The sequence below is a fragment of the Hyaena hyaena genome, unplaced genomic scaffold, assembly GCF_003009895.1.
Source record: "Hyaena hyaena isolate Hyena2069 unplaced genomic scaffold, ASM300989v1 scaffold_288, whole genome shotgun sequence".
NCBI classification, from domain to species: Eukaryota; Metazoa; Chordata; class Mammalia; order Carnivora; family Hyaenidae; genus Hyaena; species Hyaena hyaena.
The window spans coordinates 362,415-380,374 of record NW_024080922.1 but is presented as its reverse complement, the minus strand read 5'-3'; the positions used below and the strand labels follow the sequence as shown (position 1 = coordinate 380,374).

Genomic DNA, 17,960 nt, shown 5'->3' with positions numbered 1-17,960 from the left:
AGTCTCACAGTTAGGTTCTTAATCCATTTTGAGTTTATTTGAGTGTATGGTGTCAGAAAGTGGTCCAGTTTCATTCTTTTGCACGTAGCTGTCCAGTTTTCCAAACACCGTTCATTGAAGAGAATGTTTTTTTTCTTATTGCATGTGTTTTTTTCCTAATTGCATATTCTCTCATTTGCAGAAGATTAATTAACCATAACATCACAGGTTTATTTCTTTTTTTTTTTTTTTTAAATGTTTTATTTATTTTTAGGAGAGAGAGAGAGACAGCGTGAGCAGGGGAGGGTCAGAGAGAGAGGGAGTCACAGACCGAAACAGGCTCCAGGCTCTGAGCTGGCAGTCAGCACAGAGCCCGACGCGGGGCTCGAACCCACGAACCGCGAGATCATGACCCGAGCGAAAGTCGGACGCTTAACCGACTAAGCCACCCAGGCGCCCCATCACAGGTTTATTTCTATGCTTTCTAGTGTGTCCTGTTGATCTATGTGTCTATTTTGTACCATATTGTTTTGAATACTACAGTTTTGTAATCTAACTTGAAATCTGGAATTGTGATATCTCCAGCTTTGTTTTCCTTTTCAAGGTTGCTTCAGTTATTCACACTATTTTATGGTTTCATACAAATTTTAGGATTATTTATTATAGTTCTGTGAAAAATGCTATTGCTGTTTTGAATATGTGGCTTGCTCTGGGTAGCATCAACATTTTTTTGGTAGTATCAGCACTTTAACAATACTTGTTCTTCCAACCCATGAGCATGGAATGTCTTTCTATTTGTTTTTGCCATCTTTAGTTTTTTTCATCAGTGTTTTATAGTTTTCAGAGTACAGGTCTTTCACCTCCTTGGTTAACTTTATTCCTAGATATTTTACTATTTTTGGTGCAATTGTAAATGGGAGTTTTCTTAATTTCTCTTTCTACTGCCTCATTATTAATGTATAAAATTGCAATGGATGTTTCTACATTGATTTGGTATCCTGTCACCTTACTGAATTGCTTCAACAGTTCTGGTAGGTTTTTGATGTGGTCTGTAGGGTTTTCTATACATAGTGTTATGTCATCTGTAGATAGTGACAGTTCTTCCTAACTAATTTGGATTCCTGCTATTCTTTTTTCTTGTCTGATTGTGCTGGCTAGTACTTCTAGTACTATGAGGAATAAAAGTGGTGAGAGTGAACATTCTTGCCTTATTCCTGACATTGGGGATTTAGGATGATATTAACTGTGGGTTTTCATATATGGCTCTTATTATACTGAGACATGTTCCTTTTAAACCTACTTTGTTGAGGGGCGCCTGGGTGGCTTAGTCGGTTAAGCATCCGACTTTTGCTTAGGTCATGATCTTGCGGTTCGTGGGTTCGAGTCCCGTGTCGAGCTCTGTGCTGCTGCCAGCTCAGAGCCTGGAGCCTGTTTCGGAGTCTGTCACTCCCTCTCTCTCTGACCCTCCCCTGCTCACGCTGTCTCTCTCTCTCTCTTAGAAATAAATTTAAAAAAACATTAAAAGAAATTTAAAAAAAAGTAAACCTACTTTGTTGAGGTAGGCCTGTATTGCTCTTAACTTTCATTTATAATTGCTTTTGCTGCATCCTAAAGATTTTGGAGTGTTGTGTTTTCATTTTCATTTGTGTCCATATAATTTTTAATTTTCCTCTTTGATTTTTTTCAGTATATTGTTGGATTTGATATGCTAATATTTTATTGAAGATTTTTGCATCTGTGTTCATCAGAGATAATGACTTAAAGTTCTCTTGTGGTATCTTTATCTGGTTTTGGTATCAGAATAATGCTGACCTAATAGATTGAATTTGGAAGTTTTTCTTCCTTTTCTCTTTTTTGGAATAGTTTGAGAATAGGTAGTAACGCTTCTTTAAATGTTTGCTAGAATTTTCCTGTGAAGCCATTTGGTCCTGGACTTCTGTTTATTGGGCATTTTTAATTTTTAGATTCAGTTTCATTGCTAATTATCAGTCTATTCAAAATTTCTGTTTCTTCCTGCTTCAACTTTGGTAGGTTATATGTTTCTAGAAATTTATCCATTTCTTCTAGGTTGTCTGATACATTGGCATTTAGTTTTTCATAATATTCTCTCACAGTACTTTGTATTTCTTTGGTGTTGGTTCTTTCTCCTCTTTATGATTTTTTAATTTTATGTATGTATGTATGTATGTATGTATGTAATGAGTCTGGGTAAAGGTTTATCAATTTTATTGATCTTGTCAAAGAACCAGCTCCTGGTTTCACTCATCTGTTCGTTTGTATTTTTGTAGTTTCTATGTCATTTATATCTGCTCTAATTTTTATTGTTTCCTTCCTTCTGTTGATTTTGTTCTGAAAGCCAACTGTTTTGGGGGTCCGGTCATCAGTGCAGGACACAAAGGTTGGGGTGCCTGATGTAAGCTTGAATCTCTCACTTCTCTGGGAAAATTTCCATACCTTTGAGATCTGTCTGGACTGTGGAATACCATTGCCTGGGGTGTGGTTTTTCCATTAGTGAGGCTGTATCTCTGTCTCCTCTTGCGGAGGCTCTGTTCATCCAGTTCCCAGGTTCCCTTCAAGAGGAAGGTAGTCCATGTGTAATTGTAGAGTCGCCATGTCCATGGGAGGGGATGAGCTTAGGATCTTCCCATATGACCATTTTTATTTATTTATTTATTTATTTATTTATTTATTTATTTTTTGATTGTTTTATTGAGTGAATTTTATTATCTTTTTTGTATATTGCTGAATGCAATTTGATAGAGTAGTTTTTTAAATTTAATTTTTTTTATTTTTTACAAATAGTTTATTGTCAAATTAGTTTCCACATAACACTCAGTGCTCATCCTCACAAGTGCCCTCCTCCATGCCCATCCCTCCTCCCCCCACATCCATCAGTCCTCAGTTTTTGTCAGCATTCAAGAGTCTCTCACGGTTTGCCTCTTCCCTTTCCCCCACCATTTCCCCCCCTTCTTCTCCCCCTTGTTCCTCCATCAAGTTCCTCCTAATCCTCCTATACGTGCAAACATGATATTTGTCCTTCTCTGCCTGACTTATTTTGCTCAGCATAACACCCTCAAGGTCCATCCATGTTGCTACACATGGCCAGATTTCATTGTTTCTCATTGCCATGTAGTATTCCGTGGTATAGATAAACCACATCTTCTTGATCCATTCGTCTGTTGATGGACACTTAGGCTCTTTCCATGTTTTAGCTATTGTGGAGAGTGCTGCTATGAACATTGGGGTACATGTGCTCCTATGCATTTCTGTATCCCTTGGGTAAATTCCTAGCAGTGCCATTGCTGGGTCATAGGGGAGTTCTATTGTTAGTTTCCTTAGGAACCTCCACACTGTTTTCCAGAGGGGCTGTACCAGTTTACATTCCCACCAACAGTGTAGGAGAGTGCCCGTTTCTCCACATCCTCGCCAGCATCTAGAGTTCTCTGATTTGCTCATTTTAGCCACTCTGACTGGCGTGAGGTGGTATCTCAGTGTAGTTTTGATTTGTATTTCCCTGATGAGGAGGGATGCTGAGCATTGTTTCATGTGTCTGTTGGCCATCTGGATGTCCTCTTTGGAGAAGTGTCTCTTCATATCTTCTGCCCATTTCATCACTGGGTTGTTTGTTTTTCGGGTGTGAAGTTTGGTGAGTTCCTTATAGATTCTGGATATTAACCCTTTATCTGATATGTCATTTGCAACTATCTTTTCCCATTCCGTTGGTTGCCTATTAGTTTTCTGGGTTGTTTCCTTTGCTGTGCAGAAGCTTTTAATCTTGATGAGGTCCCAGTCGTTTATTTTTGCTCTTGATTCCCTTGCTTTTGGGGATGTGTCAAGTAAGAAGTTGTTGCAGTGGAGGTCAAGGAGGTTGTTTCCTGCTTTCTCCTCTAGGGTGTTGATAGTTTCCTGTCTCACGTTCAGGCCCTTTATCCATTTTGAGTTTATTTTTGTGCATGGTGTGAGAAAATGATCTAGTTTCATTCTTCTGCATGTTGCTGTCCAGTTCTCCCAACACCATCTGTTAAAAAGGCTGTCTTTTTTCCATTGGATATTCTTTCCTGCTTTGTCAAAGATTAGTTGGCTGTATACTTTTGGGTCCACTTCTGAGCTCTCAATTCTGTTCCATTGGTCTGTGTGTCTGTTTTTGTGCCAGTACCATACTGTCTTGATGATGACAGCTTTGTAGTAGAGGCTAAGGTCTGGGATGGTGATACCTCCCGTTTTGGATTTATTTTTCAGTATTACTTTGGCTATTCGGGGTCTTTTGTGGTTCCATACAAATGTTTGGATAGTTTGTTCTAGTTTGGAGAAGTGTGCTGGTGCAATTTTGATTGGAATTGCATTGAATGTGTAGAGTGCTTTGGGTAGTAATGACATCTTAACTATATTTATTCTTCCTATCCATGAGCATGGTTTTTCCATTTCTTTGTGTCTTCTTCAATTTCCTTCATAAGTTTTCTATAGTTTTCATCATACAGATCTCTTGTATCCTTGGTTAGGTTTATTCCGAGGTATTTTATGGTTTTTTGTGCAATTGTGAATGGGATCAGTTTCTTGATTTCTCTTTCTGTTGCTTCATTGTTGGTGTATAAAAATGCAACCGATTTCTGTACGTTGATTTTGTACCCTGCAACTTGGCTGAATTCTTGGATCAGTTCTAGTAGGCTTCTGGTGGAGTCTGTTGGGTTTTCGATGTAGAGTATCATGCCATATGACCATTTTTAACCCTCCCCTCTACTACTGTATATTTTATACCATTTCCTGTGCTGATAATCCCAAATTACTTGGTGTGTAAGTACACGAGGGAAGAATTGGGATCAGATCTTTGATTATAATAGCAACCTGTTATTTAGTAAATATCAGTAAACTTATTTATAACTTAAACTTAGAGATAGTTATGATATGAAGAAAAATGATGCTAGCTAATATTTCTTTCCTTCTGTTTTGATTTTACACAGGGCAAGTTCCTCCGTTTCAATCTGGGAAGTCTTTAAATGAAACTTGCTTTAAAACCTTAGATCATACGTAGACTAGAGACCTCAATCAACAATAAGGTGGAAAAGAATGATGTTGTCCTTAAACAACCTGCAGAATGTCATCTATAACCCGGTAACTGAATCCTCTGAAATCACTTTTTATCTGTGGCAGGATGTAGAGCAGACCCAGTCGGATAGTAATTATCCACTGCCGGGGAGGGGAGACCATCAGATTCAGCAAACGTACGGGAAGTAGCCACTATGTGATAGGGACCGTGCTGGTCGCTGACCGAAAAACAGGTGCCGCCCTCGGAGCTCGGTCTAGTGGAGGACGAAATCACGGAGACCGTACAGGGTGGTGAGAACGTGTTCTGAGTGGAGACCATGGGGTACGGTGGAGGGAAGCCGACTTTGGTCCTGGGAAGATCATCACAAGACACAACTTTTCAAAGGAAAATGGATTCGTTGCTCTCAAAGTTTTAATTTTCTTTCTTAATTAGACCCTGTTTATGAGAAGTGAATGTCTCCGCTTTTCCCTTGCCTTTCAAATACTGCTTCGTACTTGAGCTGGGAAAAGGTCAAAAGCTAGTGACGAGATTGAGAAAGAGAAGAATTAAGGGTCCTGTGGTGGTTCAAGGTCCCCAGTGACTGCAGGTGCTGGATCTTTCATTGCACGTCCTGGGAAGTGAAGAACTGGTTTTAGTTTTATGTGCTGATTAAGAATCTTGAAAAATGTCTGGTTTGCACGTACACAAGGCTGAATTCAGGTCTAAGACAGACTTGCTGCCTTTTCTCTATAGCCTCCTTCTCCGGAAGGCTTGCAGAGGTCCCTTGAAGCATAGCCCCGAGCCAGGCTCATTTTCTTGTTAGTTACTTTGTAGGCGTGACTCTTTTTTTAAACCTAAGCTTTGATGTCATTGCCCAGAATGAGGTACAATCACCACGTCAAGCAAAACTCAGTTTTAGAAGAAATAGCCTTCAGTAGGTACTGGTTTAAAAAGGAAGACTTACTGAATTTGAAGTCAGTGAGACGTTTAAAATGCTTCTCTGTATCTCAGAGTTAAAAACATCTCAAGGTTGTAGACTGAGTTTCTGCAAGATTAAAAAAAAAAAAAAAAAAAGGCCTGCCTGTAAAGGTGCCTGAAACACAGTGTTGGCTTCAGGAGGAGGTTACACTCTTCAGCTCTGCCCTTCAGGCAAGGAGGCCTTGTTTGAATGTTACTCAGAAAGCAGTTTTGTAGGTTAAAATTCCTCCACATCTTGATTGCGCGCACACTGACAACTCCTGAATTTCTGGGTGTAGCACACTCCTCTCTAGGATTGAAACAAAATCAGGCTGACATTCATTTCCTGAGGAAGGGCCTGGGGGAGTGGTGCTGCCGCGTGGCAGGAAATGCAGCCCGGGCTCCCAGAAGGCCTTGCTGCTGTTCTGAGCATAGTTCATGGTGACAGAGTGCTCCAAAGCAAATAATTCTGGCAAATAGCTTTTTTTGTTTTATAATCTGTTTTCACAGGTAGGAAAGGATAGAGGTAGAAAGATGGAACTTGATAGCAAGAATGACATTGTGCTCTGTCTTTAAATTTCACTTATTAAATACTTCCAGCGCTGAGCACGCACACTAGGCTCCAACTCTTCGGTGTTTAGACTGATCACTAACAAAACAACCATAACGCAAGACAGTAGTGTTTTCTAAGTCTAGCTTGTAGACTTAGTCCCAGTTGATTGCCTTAACATCGAAGTTACTTTAGCAACGGTCAGATTGGCTGTTGTGAGTTAATAAGCCATTTTTAACCGTCCGTTCTTCCTGGTGCTGAAATGCTCACCGTTCCATTCTGCTTAGGAAGCTCGCTTCCACATTTTCTTCTCCTTTGTTCCTTACCATTTAGTCTTAAAAAACAAAAAAATAAAATCTGTTTTAACCTCCGAGGTCCCTCCCAGCTTTTGTTCTCTTGTTCTTCCCTTGCTAGTCCCAGTCCCGAGAGCATCAGTGTCTGTTTCTGCTGACTTGATGTTCCCATCTGCCCTCTGATTTTTTTTTTTAACTCTTTCTTAATTTCTTTCATGTCTTCACTAGTCGTGTCTCTCACTTTCTCTTGGTATCTTTCCTGATCGGTGTCAGACCTTTTGAGTGTGTACATGGTGTATAAGCCTTTCCAGCCTTTTACCTGAGTCTACCGCTCTCAGATTCAGGAGTTCAAAGCCAAAGTCATGTCTTCCTCCCCAAATCAGCGCCCCTCTTGTGGGTTTCCATTTCTGTCCATGTCTTCCTGCGGTTTAACTTCTGCTGTTCTGTGCTGCCAAGCCCCGCATAGTTTGAAGAGAATCTGCATTCAGAATTTCATTTCATTTGAGTCAAACCTCAGTGGGTTTTCCTTTATTATCATTGTTTTTCAAATCTGAAGAGAGTTTGTATAAATCCTTTGTAAAAATTCATACAGTATTTGAGGGTTTCACTAACACATAAAATTGCCCTCTGCCCTGTGCTCAGTCCCCCCACCCCAAAGGCAGTCATATTCACTAGGTTTTGTAGATCCTTCCTGAGAACACACGTGAATGTCTGAGTGTGCGTGTTGTGTGTTTCACTTCGTAGATCCTGTTTCTTTACACATGTGTCGTACAACAGGATCCCTTGTTTTACCGAATGCTTCTCCCAGAGCGAGGGCTCATGGCAGCCTTGCTTTTCCAACAGCATTTGCTCTCTTTTGCTCTCCTCATGTCTTATGTCACAGTTTGGAAATTCTGGCAGTATTTCAAATTTTTTTAATTTTTTTATTATGGTGATCAGTGATTACAACTTGCTGAAAGCTCAGGTGATGGTTTGCTTTTTTTTATGCAATATTTTTAAATTAAGGAATGCACTTTTTTGAAGATAACAGTGCTATTGTACACTTAATAGACTGCAGTATAATGTAACCATAACTTTTTTTTTTTTAAGTTTATTTACTTAGAGAGAGCACATGCAAACAGGGGAGGGGCAGGGTGATGAGAGAGAGAATCCCAAGCAGGCTCCATGCGGTCAGCTCAGAGCCCGACGTGGGGCTTGAAACCATGAACTGGAAGATCATGACCTGAGCCAAAATAGAGAGTCAGATGCTTCACTGACTGAGCCACCTAGACACCCCCAAACAACTCTTTTATGCACTGAGAAACCACAAAATTTATCTGAATAGCTTTATTGCAGTGTTCACTTTATTGAAGCAGCCTAGAAACTGAACATCCAGTATCTCCGAGGTATGCCTGTATATAAACTGTTGTATATGCAGCTTTTTTCCATTTGATACATTTTGGAGATACCAGCACACTTATAGCTTCCTTGCCTATCTTTATGGCCACATAAATTGGTCCATCAGCATGGATATACTGTAACTTCTTTAGCCAGTTTCCATTAAAACCAAAAGTTCCTTTTGTGATTGTATCCAGTGCTATGATGTACATAGCCATATGCATCTTTAAGCATGCGTGCCGGTATGTTATAGGATAAATCTGTAAAAGTGGAATCACTGGGCCAAAGGGTATGATATCCATTTCATTATCTTTTTAAAATCTTTCTTATTTTTCCATGTTAAAGATATTGACAGTCTTCCCATATTGAAATGACTTCCTTGATATGACTGTTCAGCCCTGACTGATCATTCTTTCCTTTCTCTTCTCATCATCTGCATCAAGGTCTCTGACACACACCCAATTGTGATGATTCAACAGCACGGTCATACTCAAGGCTGTGATTTATTACAGTGAAGTGATAGCAGAATCACAAAGGGAAAGGCACCTTGGGCGAAGTCCAAGGGGGACCAGGCGCAAGGTTCCACGGGTCCTCAGTGGAGTCACCCAAGATGTACTTAAATCCCCAGCAACCAGCTGTCACAGTGCATGTGAAACGTTGCCTACAGGGGAAGCTCATCAGAGACTCACTGCCAGGAGATTGTATCTGGGGCCAGTCTCGCAGACTGCTTCTGCCTGGCACGTGCCAAAATTCCAGACTCCTGGAGGAGAGCTGGTTTTTAGCATAAACTGTATTGTTTGCACAAAATTTGCATACAGGAGACTTCCCTTTTCTGTGTGGGTGGTGGGTACTGTCCCCAAATCCAAGTTCCTAGACACCAGCCAAGGGCCAGTCTCGTAAAGAGGCCACCTTTCAAGGACAGCAGTCAGGTCTGCTTTGTTCCCTTTTCTGCACACTCTTGCTTTACAAACCCATCGAGGCTTTGCCCCTGACTTTTCCTTCCTCTCAGTTCATCTACCTTGATATCTTTAATAATCATTTCTGCTCTGACTTTAGAGCATGAGTTCTGGCTGTTCACTTAACGTGCGGTGCTGAATCTCCTACTCCTTTCGGTTATATGAGCTCTTAGATGTCCTGCCCACCGTCTCACGGGAAGTGTTTAAAACTAACCTCGTCTTCCTTCTGAATCTGTTTCCTCCCCAATTTCACCATTTTAGTTGGTGGCCTGGCATAGATGGTTTCCTTTGAAATAGTTCTTGTACCTGCCTCTTCTTCTCCCTGCCCCCAGGGTCTGCTGCCATTAGCCTGGATTATATTCCTATCTCCTTATGCCAGTCTTCCTGCAAGGAGCCAGTCTCCCAGATAATCCCTTGCTCTCCTGCATATTTTACCCCACTGGACTGTTGTTCCCAAACCCCATTTTCATTATATCATCCTTTTTGTTTTTAACATACTTAAAAAATTTTTGTGTGTGTGATTAGAGTGTGCACAAACGAGAGGGGCAGAGAGGAGCGGGGAGAGGATCCCAAGCTAACAGCACAGAGCCTGATGCAGGGGCTCAGACTCACGAACTGTGGGATCATGACCTGAGCTGAAATGAAGAGTCCAACGCTTAACTGACTGAGCGACGCAGGTGCCCCTCATTGTATCACTCTAAAATCTGACCCTGTCTGGCACTGCTCCCTTACTGCTTACTCTCTACCAGACATGCTTTATCTTTTCCTGCCTCTCTGCTTTTGTAAATGGACATTTCTACCTGAACTGACTTTCTCCTCCTCTCTAAGCTCCCAGCTCAAATCACATCTCTGCGCGGGCGCCTGAGTGACTCAGTCGGTTGAGCGTCCGACTTCGGCTCAGGTCATGATCTCACAGTTCGTGGGTTCGAGCCCCACATCGGGCTCTGTGCTGACAGCTAGTTCAGAGCCTGGAGCCTGTCTTCACATTCTGTGACTCTCCCTCTCTCTCTGACCCTCCCCTGCTCATGCTGTCTCTCTCTTTTTCTCAAAAATAAATAAAACATTAAAAATCACATCTCTGCCATAAAGTTCTCTGGGCAGCTCGGAATTCTTGATACATTTTTCTGAAGCACTGATTTGGCAGCAACTTACTGCCCCGTGTTTTAAGCTGTTGAATTAGTCGCAGGTTGTAGTTGCGAGCATAAAAGCCAGTCTCTAGGCAGAGATTGTTAATTTATTAACTGTTAAGTTAAGATTTATTAAATGATACTGCGTAGTCCTCCGAATCTCTAGCAGGTCTGAAGAACGAGACTCGGCAAGTCCTTGTCATAGACACCGTCCGAAGCCCTGCCATAACCGGTCCCGCTGAGACCTCTGGCGCCACCACTGGACACAGATGGTACTGGCAGCGCCGCCCGTGGCGGGCAGAGCGAGTACTGCCTGATTCTGGCTTCTTGGCACCGGCTCCAACGAGTCTGAGCTGGGGCTACTGAGGGACAGAGGTTCGTCACACACCCTTGTTGCTCACTGCAGTCTAGAGGACGTCGATTGTTCACCAGGTAGAGAGGATTTTCCAGACGTGGAAGGAGACTGATTCTGAACAGCCACAGTGTCCTGTTTCTGCTCCACTTCTTCTACGGGCATCTGACGTCTTCCCAGCTGGCCTAGGAGCTCCTCGTGGACGGAGCCATCATGCTGCTTTCTAGCCGGAGCCACATAAGAGAGACCTTGTGTGGAGCACACACTGAATAAGTAATCCTAAAAAGGGCAAAGTGGTATGAGTCAACTAGGATGTTTTGGGAGAAAACACTAAACCTGATCAGTGGGGTTTCAGCTGATGGTATTGTGTCCAGTGTGACCATAGCTGTATTTTAATTTTTTTTACATAAATTTTTGGCGAAGCGTCAGAGCTTGACACTGCCTACAAAATAATGCTCTTCTGGCTTTTCACAGGAGCAAACAGTTTTGTGTTCAGTGCGTGGGCTGCAGGGCACTGGGGTCGCGTGGGCCAAGTCCCTTGAGAGTTACTTGACTCGGGGTGCTCCCCCAAGCAGAAAACGTTCATCCAGATGCTGAAAACAGCAGACGACTCAGCTGCTCAGGGCTCTTGTTGCTCAGACTGGAACAACTTAGTAAGGGTTGCAAAGAACTTCTTAGCAGTGATGGGAATAGAGTATTGGTCTCAGAAAGCTCTTTCCAACCCTAAAATTAACCATACAATAAAAACTTGTGGTCATAAAACTATAAACGGTTATTACAGCAATCTGGAAAATACAAAATACAAAAATACATGACGAAAAATAAAATCCCGTCCCTGAAGAAAACTATGGTTAACATTTTGGCTTATTTCTTTTTTTAATGTTTATTATTAACTTAGTTGGGATCCAACTGTGTATAGTTTTGTAGGCTCTTTTCTCACGAATACTATCCCTGCCATTTTTGCATTATTGAATATTCTGCATGAGTAGAATTTGAATATGGATTCAAAACGGTTCTCAGTTTATGAGGAGACTTCGCTGTGGAAGATGCCTCCTGCTGCTCTAGGAATCGCAGTGGCCGAAGATCAGTGTGGAATTCCTTCTCCATAGTCTCTACACAAAAATCCGATGACTTGATGTGCGCTGCAGCCACGCTCTGCACTTCTGTGGCATGTTCTCTGGTGTGATGGGCCCTGTGCGTCTCCCCCACCTGGCTCCCCACATCTGCCGCAATGCCAGATGCTCGCCGCCCTCGGTGACTCCTGGTTTTCAATGATCTCTCGGCGGTTAAGGCCACGACCCGCGTTGCTGGCTCTGCACGTGAGGGTGCCAGAACCCCGGCACTGGGCTGCTGGGAGCGCGGTCCTCCCCGGATCAGCACCGATCATCTGACCGGTCCTGACCCAAGCCCACCCCGTGCAGCACACAGTCTGGTTGGAGTATAAAGTGCACGAGGGACCCTCAGAGAGGGGCTATGTCAGATGGCCCACGGAGTCTGGAAAAGGCTGCGCTTGAGGCAAGATTTTCAGCCTCGGAGCGACCAATCCACAACCGCTTGGATATGCCCTCTTGTGTTTTAGGTCTTAGGTCTTGGCAGCCAGCTACCTTGGAGAGGTTTTAGCATCTGTGTCACAGCTCGGGTGAGCTGAGCGAGAGGCATGATGGGGTCTGGCCTGCTCTGCTCAGGTGCTCCCTGGCAGAAGAGGGTGGGGTTGTGATGCAGCCGGTGCAGCCAGTGGATGGGGAGCACAGTGGAGTCACCCCTGGGGAAGGGGACTGACAAGACCTGATAGTGTGTTGGGTCCCAGACTAAAAGGGCAGGGTCAGGGTGATGAGGGGGCAAGAGGAGACCCGGATACTGTGTTGGAGCCCAAGCCTGTGGCTGGGACCAGGCCAGGCTGGGGGGCGCTGCGTCTGGAGAGAGCGCAGGTGCCCAGTAGCACCGGTGAGCTGCCGTCTAGAAGCCTGGCAGGGACTAGACATGCCCGTCCTGGGCACAGGGGAGGGGTTTATCTGGTGCCTCTCTTCCAGCGGCCAGCGAGTGCCATGGCCTCCATCAGTGTGGGCCTGGGGCCTGGCGTGGGCTCGGTCCTGCTGCAGATCAGCCGTGGGATGTTAGGGAAAAGGGAGGGGGAGGGGGATGTGACTTCCAGCAAGCTGTTGTTTCCATGATCATAATTTTCCTATTAAGTGTTTTATTTCACAGCCCCCCTCCCCCCAGCCAAATAAAACGTTCTGTGAATTTTTAGCTGTGTCTTTTTCCAAAGAACTCAGGTGTACAGATGCTGTCACTCTCTCAGCTGTTTGAACAGTGATTTGGAAAATGCTGGATTCTGAGCAGATTACTATGCATCCTTTCAAAACGTAGTATTTCTGTTTTGCTTATGTAAACATACATTTGTTAAAATCCTTTTTCCTAGGTCATCCCCTATGTCGGGACGATTCCCGAGCAGCTGGAGCATGGAACCCTGATTGTGATCCGGGGGCATGTCCCTTGTGATTCGGACAGGTAATCATGTGTTAGATAAGGTGACTAAACTGTCTTTGTGACTGGAACAACCGCAGAAGCTGATGCGGGGGAGACCGTTTTGACCCTCTGAGGCTTGGTTTTGCTTCCGTCAGCAGCCCTGGCCAAGGTGCTGAGGAGACTGGAAAGAATGACTGAAAGCGAAAAAGTTTGGTTATTTTATTGTTCAAAGTCTGATTGGAATATGATTAGATATGACAGGAATTGTGGTCGGAGGCCAGGGACGAGGTCTGGTTACAGTCTAACACCCCCAGCAGCATCTCTGAAGATCGATCTCGGGGGTGGGGCTTTGTGTGATGCTTGCTTTGGGCACACATTGTGGACTAGGCGGTGCCATGGCTGGGCCAGCTCTCTGTGGCTGATGCCCGGATGACAGTGGTTTAAATAAATGAAAGTGCAGTCTGAAGGAGAAAAGCCCAGACATTTCTAGGCAACTCCATAGGCTAGAGAAGCAGGCTTCGGGATCACTGTTCTGCCGTCCTCAAGGCGAGGTCCTGTTTCTCCTGGCTTGCGGCAGCTAGAAACCCAGCCCTCACATCCACGTTTTGGGTAGCTGGGTGGGTGCACGGGGTTCAGTCTCAGGTCACTGGGCTCGCCAGGCCTCTGCCTGCAGCCCGGCCCCGCCCCTGGGTGTCCGCGACCCTCCCTCCTCAACTCCTGCAGATTCCAAGTGGACCTGCAGTGCGGCAGCAGCGTGAAGCCCCGCGCCGACGTGGCCTTTCATTTCAATCCACGCTTCAAGTGGTCTGACTGCATTGTCTGCAATACTCTGAAAAATGAAAAGTGGGGATGGGAAGAGATCACCTACGACATGCCTTTCAAAAAAGAAAAATCTTTCGAAATTGTGATTATGGTGTTGAAAGACAAATTCCAGGTGGGTTTGGGAGAATGAAGGTGGCATCCTCATGGGTGAGAAGCAGCACCCAGGGCAGCTTTGCATGTTGGCGAGTCCATCCTCACATTATTTAAGTCCAGAGAGTGGCCTCATCGTCTCACCCTAAAGTAGGGGCCAGGTGGGTACCTAAATGTGAGGTGGGTGCAGCTTCCGTCTGCCCCTCGTGTGGCATCCGGAATTGGGGGACCAGGGCCTCCAGACCTTTTTGTGTATGGCATTTCGGCTGCACAGCCGAGCTTGCTTCTGAATTGGCACAGAGCTGTATAAATTGTGATAGTCAACTGTGGTCACAGTCACCTGGGCTTGGGGGCGGGGCGGGGGTGGTGGTGGTGGGAATCTGAAACTAACGGATGGGGAATCCTGCCACAAGTTCTTTAGGATTATGAGGTTGTAGGTCCAGAGTTCTTAGAAATCCTACCACTGGCTTCAGTGAGCAGTCTAGACCTAGAGCATATAGTGCCTGCATGTGACGTACAGGGAGGCCCTGGAGCTTGGGATGCACCCGCCCGCGAATTCGCACAGCTTAGCGTGAAGATCTCCCGTCTCGGGCGTGGACTCTACTCGTCCCTCCCTCCCCGGCGTCCTGGGCACTTGTATCTGTATTCCTTCTCTCAAACTCGTTCCTGTGCCGTTGTGCATTTTCCTGGGCTTATTTATGTGCCAAGGGGGTGGTAAGCTCCTTGAGGTCTGAGACCGTTTTGTATCCTGCTTGTGTTTTCCCAACTTTCCCTATTGGGGAGGGAGGGACAGGGAGTGGGTCCCTGCTGTCAGGCACTGTTGTGTGGTTTCCTCACAACAGCACCCCTTTGTTCAGAGTGAGCTTTGGCCTGCTGTAAGCAGGATCGCAGATACTGTGAGTAGCTTGCCCGTGTCCCTTCATTCAGGATTCAACAAATACTTACTGAACGTCTGCCACGTAGAGGGTCATCTTCCTTAGACCGCGGTCCTCAAGGACCGCACGTGGGCAGCTGCCAGGCAGACTGCTATGCTGCCTTCATAGGCCTAGCGCATCTGGGGCGGCATCTGAATCCCGATGTTCGTGTACATGCATAGGTACACACGCACATGTGACATATTCATGCCTGATTTGTGTGGCGGGAGAGGGTCCATGGTGACTAATCAGATCAGACCCCAAAGGAAGTTAAGAACCACATAACTAGTGTTATGGATGCTTTCAGTCACAGTTTGATCAGACGCCTAACATGTAGACCTGTGGGCAAAGGTATAAAATGAAACCCAAGGAAACGGTATTTAAGTTTGGATACATTAATATATTAACTTTTTTTTTCTGGGGGTGGTGGGCTGTTCTGTGTCCCTTTAGGTGGCTGTAAATGGGAAACATATCCTGCTCTACGCCCACAGGATTAGCCCAGGGAAGATAGACACTCTGGGCATTTATGGCAAAGTGAATATCCATTCGGTTGGTTTTAGCTTCAGCTCGGTGAGTACTTTTCCACAGCTTGGAGTCTTCTTTGATGATGTTTTCTGATGAAATGGTAGGAAATATCTTTAATTAAATCTTCCATGAAGGTAAAAATACTATAAATGTCTCTGTCATCAGTATATTAATTTCTTGGAAATAACTCTTACGGACTAGTAGCGGGCCATTTGTTGGCTGGCACTCTGTAGGATCTTAAATCTAGTATGGTTCTAACGACCACACACAAAAAAACCCCAACAGTAATTACAGAACAAAACCCTTTGGAACAGGGGCTCGTTGCCCGACACAGGAGTACAGTGGAGGATTCCTCCTGAGATCGCTTCCTAGAAGTGGAATGTTTTGAGAGAGTATTTGCATTTTGAGTCATGACCGATAGCACGAGCTTGCCCTTCAGGAGTCGAGCAGTGTGCAGTGCACCCATGTGTCACATTCTTCCTGACACTTGTTTTTGGTCTCTTTGATGTCTGCCCATCTGATACGGGGGGAGAGGACCCTAATGTAAAGTGCGTTTTTGGATCACGATTTTCAAGCATATGTTTACGTTTAACACTATCTGTAATTCTCTTTGAGATGTCAGGGAGGCTATATTTAAAATTCTGATGGATATTAAAAATTAATCTTATCTTCAGGATTTAAGAAGTACCCAGCCGTCAACTTTGGAACTGACAGAGATAAGTAAAGAAAATGTAAATATTCAATCTTTTAAATAACCACCAGTTTAAAAATGTTCTTTGAGTTGCCAAGTAAATCGGGCAGCAAGCAGGCTGAATTTTTAAGTTATGTTTTTAATGTGAAAAATTGTTTTTAATATCCAGAGGGGGTGGAAGTAATCATTTGAAAACTAGGGCATCAACTTCTGTGGGACCAGGGAGTGGAAGTTTTGCAGAGGCTTGGGCTATCAGGGTTTGTGGCCACTGTCCCCACCGTTCTTACGTAAAAAAACCTCACTCACTGTTGAGTAAACTGTCACGCAGTATTTATAAATATTGAACAGTCACTGCACTGGGAAATGAACGTGTATCTTCTCTGTAGGAATAAGTACAGTCTACACTGTACAGTCTTTGTTATTAATGGAAAAAGTTACATCTTAATGATATCAGAGCATGTGACCTCATAGAATATAATAGCATTTTTGGAGCCCCTTGGAAAGAACAAGTAACATGTGTGTGAAATTCATGTGCGGTCCTAGGACTACAGGACTATCAGACCGTGCTCCCAGCCTGAGCGCCCTTCATGACCGGTACATACCCATCAGAAAGCGTAGGCCACTGGGAGTCACTTCCAGGGCTGAGCGGGCGCCACCACCCTGGGCTCTGGCCATTTCAGCCAGTAAGATCTGACTGCTCTTGTTATAAAATAAAAGTTTTCCCTTTCAAATGTCTCCATTTTGACTTTCTCTTCCAATAGGTACAGAAGTCTGGCACATCACAGTTTGTAAGTATTTTTGTCTAGTTTATAACATGGGATGTTTTATAAAATCGCCCAGGAAATGAATAGTTTAAATCTTGGAAGCCAGCTTCATTTTTTCCATACCTTACTGCAGAACTATTTCCCCAACAGCCTAGTAATAGAGAAGGAGACATTTCTAAAATCGAACCCAGAACTGTCTACACCAAGAGCAAAGGTTCGACTGCCAATCACAGTTTGACTTGCGCCACCTGTTTGTCAAAGGTTTGAAGAGCCAAAAATTTTATTCTGTATAACAAAATAAGTTTTAATTAGCTGGTGTATGTAACCTCCACCCTCAGTAGAAGCCCACAAGAGCCAGTCTGCATTTCTGTGCTGATCCTGGACAGAGAAAAGTTGGCCAGGCAGAGTCTTTGAGCCATTAGGGTGTTTCCTTAGTGCCTCCCGTCTCGGCCACCTCCCCCCAGGCAGGACGTGCGGCCCTGCTTCAGACCCCAGCGCAGGCAGGTCCCACGTTCCATTTAGTCACTTCATCGTGTGAACTGTTCTTAGTGAGGCCCTGCCGTGAGCCAGGCAGTGCCGGCCACTGGGGCTTTACAAGGTCATGGTCTTTAAACATAAAAAGTGTCTTTGGAGAGTTGTCCCACAAGACCCCTTTCTGCAGCTTCCTGGTGCTGACCGTGGTTTCTTTACAGACTCTGCCATTCGTTGCGAGGCTGAACTCCTCAATGGGCCCTGGACGAACTGTCGTCATTAAAGGAGAAGTGAATACAAATGCCAAAGGGTCAGTACCGTTGTTGGCAGTAATAGCGCGAATACGTTGCGTGTGTGTCTCTCGTTGCCTTAGACCCTGAACAGTCTTGTGAGATGGAGGAGCCGTGCGTGTCCCAGTCCTCACCTGAAAGGGGAGACCATCAGAGCAAGAGCTTTGAAGTCACACGGCTAACCGGAGTGCCTGTGGCCGTTTGGGACAGAACCGGTGCTCTGACCTAGGCTTTTTGTGGCCAGACGAGAGGGTGGCATTTTTGCCCACAAGGCACCACCCAACCCTGTAGAACTCCAGGGCAGCTGCGAGGT

General features: G+C 44.6%; 1 protein-coding gene across 5 annotated transcripts in view; it reads left to right on the top strand.

Moving 5' to 3' along the window:
• Nucleotides 1–17,960, top strand: part of LGALS8 (galectin 8) — a 33,669-nt gene that overhangs the window by 11,148 nt on the left and 4,561 nt on the right. For 2 of the 5 annotated variants that reach the window (XM_039247149.1, XM_039247151.1), the window contains 8 exons: nt 4,938–5,088; nt 13,034–13,122; nt 13,804–14,014; nt 15,357–15,476; nt 16,106–16,162; nt 16,884–16,910; nt 17,037–17,147; nt 17,579–17,667. In XM_039247149.1, coding sequence (XP_039103080.1) covers nt 5,044–5,088; nt 13,034–13,122; nt 13,804–14,014; nt 15,357–15,476; nt 16,106–16,162; nt 16,884–16,910; nt 17,037–17,147; nt 17,579–17,667 — 749 coding nt within the window. In that variant the 5' untranslated portion in view covers nt 4,938–5,043. The remainder of the gene's footprint in view (nt 1–4,937; nt 5,089–13,033; nt 13,123–13,803; nt 14,015–15,356; nt 15,477–16,105; nt 16,163–16,883; nt 16,911–17,036; nt 17,148–17,578; nt 17,668–17,960) is intronic. The other 3 variants (XM_039247152.1, XM_039247153.1, XM_039247154.1) reach the window with 3 other exon arrangements.